At 41.3% G+C, this 5,000-nt stretch overlaps 1 protein-coding gene across 1 annotated transcript in view; it reads right to left on the reverse strand.

Moving 5' to 3' along the window:
• Positions 1-5,000, reverse strand: part of nr5a2 (nuclear receptor subfamily 5, group A, member 2) — an 87,462-nt gene that overhangs the window by 73,870 nt on the left and 8,592 nt on the right. The window contains exon 3 of the mRNA XM_080430163.1: positions 2,501-2,642. Within this exon, the coding sequence (XP_080286289.1) occupies positions 2,501-2,642 (142 nt within the window). The remainder of the gene's footprint in view (positions 1-2,500; positions 2,643-5,000) is intronic.

Raw genomic sequence — 5,000 nt, forward strand, 5'->3', positions numbered from 1 at the left:
CACCCCAAACGGACATACAGCCTTCAGAAATGGAGCCCCCTCATTCTATGTCTGGAAAAAAAAACGAGTTGATTTCAAATATTTTCTTTGAGCAGAAGAAGAATGTGGGGTTGGCCCCCGCCCGCCCGCCGCTGTCACTTCTGGATAATTCTGTTTGAACAAGGGTTCTGACCCACGTTCAAATCAAACACAACGCCATCAAAAAACGGACGGGCCAAAAGTATCATCGTTACCACTCCTTGCTCCCCGCTTGCCAAAGCCCAACACTTAATCTATCACACCGTCTGACCATTTTAAGTGCACATGCGGCCGGGGCCCGTCCATGCGCTTAGCCAAACCCCAGCCTGATTCACACTCACTGTCTAAACAGCACCGAGCTATTGTTGGGTTTTCAGGAACAATTGTACAAATGAGAGGTTTCGTTCAAAAGAGGGTATACATATACACACACATACACACCACTTTGGAAATGAAATGGTACACTCGGCTGTTCACAGCTCACCATTTCAAAATAAAACACAGATGGTTATGCTCTGAAATGTTAGCATTTTGTGGGTACAGCTTCTATACGACTCAATCATGAGTTCTGTCTTCATGCCCTGCGATCATTTTGTCAGATCATTTCAAACAGTGGAATCTCGTTTCACTTCGAGAGGAACTGGTCAAATGCAAATCGGTTCAGAAAAAAGACTATTGTACTCCTCCCGCTGCTATAGGTTTCCAAGAATAATTTTCTAATGTTCTTGTAACATCAGATGATTTCCATTGTGATTCAAAGATAGTTCTCATTGTAAAGTGATAGTATAGTCTCTGTCGAGTGGATACTGTATACTGTATATATATATATATTATATACATATATAAATATAAAAGCACTTAGATTATTCAGCTAAAACATTGGGGAGCACAACTGACTTCTATTGTGAATGAACAGACAAAGGATGGTGTCTGTTGTGTTGTGTTCTGCAGCGATGGATCACTTTGGCCAGAACGTTTTCAGCTCATGCATGTCTATAGAAGCTAAGCAGCAGTCATTCTCCAACAATAGCTGTCCTGGGGGTCCGCTGTCACCACTGGCATTCGGGAGGAGAGAGGGATTTTTTTTTTGGGTTCTTTTTTAAACATATTTCCCCAGCTCTCAGTTTCCATAATTGCTAACAGACAGGCTTGCTTCTTGAAAAATATGGTACACAAAATCAAATAATATCACCATGGATCTCTTTCCCCCCCATGTTTACAGCTGTTTGAGGCATGGTTCCTGGACGCAGATCTCAGTGGTTCGCATTCACTTATTAAATGGCCAAAATAATTTGTTGGCCATTAATTAACTCCAAGTAGATGGACTGCAAAATAACAATATCCTTTTTTTAAGATAAAGGCCGTCTAGAGTATTCATGTTGGGGTTTTTAATGCCGCCCACACATCAGTATGCTCTGAAGTTGGCATTACTAGACTAACCAGACCGGTTTGATTTAATTTAACTCAACTGTGAATGTTGTCAATGTGTTGTTTTTGGCCCCGCTGCGGTGAATGCTGTGTGATGTTTTCGGTATTGGCCTTGCAAGGCTTGAATTTTTCTCTCAGGAATAACACATGGCATTGTCCAGAGTGGCTTAGAGTTTACAGAGAAATGTCCTGTTGCCAAACGGTCGCCCGTTTGATCCCCGCGCTACAGCTAGCCAGTGTGTCTGTCGACAGCCAGTTATCCTGTCGGAATACCCTTGAACAAGATACCCAGCCCGTCCCTCGCTCAATCGCTGTGTCACTCTGGACAATGGACTTGCGATAAATACTTCAAATCTAACGTTTATTATTTCACGCTATCAACTCCTTATGAGCAGCTCCAGGTCATAGACTCCTTTTAACTACTTGAACCCTATTATACTCTGTCGTACAACAAATGGCAAAAAGAGTTGTTTTTGCTATTTTGGAACCATTTTAACAATAAAGGTCAGAGCTTTGGAAAAACTTTATTATTAGCTGAGCTGATACAGAAACCCTAAATGAAAAGCTGAAGCTGAATTATAGAATTGTATTCAATTTTCAATCAGGGGGGGAAAAAAATAAGTTTCACAATAATTCAGTTTCACCCAAAGGACCCAGTGAAAGTGTTATCTTTTTGTCTACCTAAGATTTAAATTACTCACTAACCTGCTATAATTTGTAATTAAATCTTAATATAAAGGAATCAGTCTGCAAAAGACATTCTGTGAACCAAAATAAATATTGATTACCCCACTAGTCGTCATGATTTTGTATTATTAATGCTTTTGAAAGATTATGGCATTTCAATGGACATTCATAGATGCATTTTCACATAAACTGCCTTTGAATATTATAATTATGTGTGCGTGCGTGCGTGCGTGCGTGCGTGCGTGCGTGCGTGCGTGCGTGCGTGCGTGCGTGCGTGCGTGCGTGCTTGCGTGCGTGCGTGCGTGAGTGTGTGCGTGCGTGCGTGTGTGTGCGTGTGCAGTACATGCGTGGTGCATGTGATGTGTACCTTCCAGCTTCATGCCAACAGTGAGGCATTTCTGGAAGCGACAGTAGGGACATCTCTTCCTCTGGGTCTTGTCGATCTGACAGCTCTGGTTCTCGATGCACGTGTAGCGTTTGTTGTTCTGGACGGTGCGCTTGAAGAAGCCCTGTGGAGGGAAAGCAATTAAGATGTCAACACAGCGTGACCCTCCCCGCTATACCCCCCCCCCCCATCTCCACCAGCAGCAGTAACCCCACCCCACCACCCCCACCCCAGCATCTGTAATTGGCCTCATTCACAGCTCACACCCGGCCTGGAGACGACAGATGCAGAAGGACATGGGATAAGCGACCGGCACACACATGCTGGTCGCTTACATGCTACCGTGCCGTGGTTATCAACCTGGACCACGAGGATATTGTGCAAGTGGGCCCCTAAATAATTGGCAAAACACTAAGGGCCCTATCTTGGCCCTGTCTTGCCCTACCTTACCGCCCTTATGCCTAAACTTTTTTGGCATTTTTTACTATTTTGAAAAACATTTTAAAAAAGTGAAAATAGCCGATCTACATCGACACGTTGTGAGCTTGTAGATTGGCTACTTTGAACTATTTTAATTACTGTTCGTAAAAAATGGCAAAAAGGTTTAGGCATACGGGGTAAGGTCCAAGATAGGGCCCTAAGATTTGAATGATAATATAACATTAATATTTAGGAAGATTATTGTAAAAAAGGGGGAGTTTTCATTGTGCTACCAATGAATAAGAACTTAAAGTATAAACTACATTAGTTCCATTGATCCGAGTCGGAACACAATCGACTGATTGATCATTAAAATAAACATGCTCTGAAAATGCATGCGGCGGGTCTACCATGGTAAGATGGGTGGGCCGTGAAAGCTTTTGAAATGTTCAAGAGGGCCCCTGACCCCAGCTATAGTGTAAAATGGACCTGTTGCTGTGCACACACACGCACACAGAGCAAACAGCGCACACACACACTCACACACACACATGCAGGAACTTATAGAATTATAAGATAGGCACACGTAGAAAATGTAATTACAGTTTAGAGCGCACATGGACACACACACAGTATTACATTCATACACACTGCAAGGAGACCAAAATCACTTCTTCAAAAAGGTTATGAATTAATTCATAACTATTGTGATAAAAACAGAATCTAACATTTTCCTTTGTAAAATGTTTTACTGCATGTGGATTGTTTGCTTTCAGCTAACTCAGACAAAAACAAAAATACAAAGGTAACATTCACTTAAATAGTCAACATACTCATAAATGTTACTATTATTGCATTACAAACTCCTTTATAATCCTTTATAATATTTAAATGGGATGAAAATGTAATTCTAACAGTTATTAAAATGACATTTGTGATTCACTCTCCCATATAAAGACTGACAGATTTTACAAACACATCGCTCTATCACCCAGAGCTCAATTATTGAAAAATATGAGCATAGGAGTCCGAAAAATCCAATAAATTATATCCATAATTCACAGTTCCGGGATTACCGAGATTCATACCTGCAATGTGGAATTAATTATTAGTAGCAGTGGGGAGGGGGAAATCAAACGTGTGGGGGAGGGTGTATTAACGTATTCTAGATCCATAACCTAAGGGGAGAATCCTTAAACCTGCTCTTCTCTCTGTGTGTGTGTGTGTGTGTGTGTGTGTGTGTGTGTGTGTGTGTGTGTGTGTGTGTGTGTGTGTGTGTGTGTGTGTGTGTGTGTGTGTGTGTGTGTGTGTGTGAATTCTTTTTTTTTTTTTTTTTTTTTTAGGTTCTTTTTAGAATTGCTACCGTCAATATCTGGCAAAACACAGATTTAATGGAGAATCTGCATTGACTGTCCTGTCTGTCTGTCTGTCTGTCTGTCTGTCTGTCTGTCTGTCTGTCTATCTGTCTGTCTATTTGTCTGTCTGTCTGTCTGTCCGCACCACGTTTAAAAAAACGTGAAGTGTGCCGTATCGACTTCCAAGAGGTGAGACAACTGTGCTTCGAAGAGACAGAAGTTTCTCTCCAATTTTCCATTTAGAGTACACGGAGGGAACATTACTGTCAGTCTAAACCAAACCTGTAGCACGGATGCTGACCTTTTTGCAACATGTGTAAAAAAAAACACAGGACATGAAGTCTTATGTTTACTGTAAGTGAGAAACATCTCAGTTTCTCGTACAGTATTATGCTCATTGTGTGCAATTTTTTTCCCCTGTAAAATAGGGTTACTGCCTCTCTGTATCGGCAAATTGATTCTCTGTATGGGTACAAGTCCAAGAATTGGAGGCTATAGTTCAACCATGAGAAATCACGGGTGGATCATGAACCATTCAAACCGATCTGACAAATTATTTAAAACATCATTTGTTCTTTTTTGCTGTAAATCTGATGAATCTTTGAGAAGCCCTGGTTTCTTAAAGTGCTTCCCCCTCGCTCACTAAAAAGATGCTGCACTCAAACTATTTGGCAGGGAAATTATATTCATGCAACTCTGATCTGATC

Source organism: Gymnoscopelus braueri, assembly GCF_963280865.1.
Source record: "Gymnoscopelus braueri genome assembly, chromosome: 6".
Classification (NCBI taxonomy): domain Eukaryota; kingdom Metazoa; phylum Chordata; class Actinopteri; order Myctophiformes; family Myctophidae; genus Gymnoscopelus; species Gymnoscopelus braueri.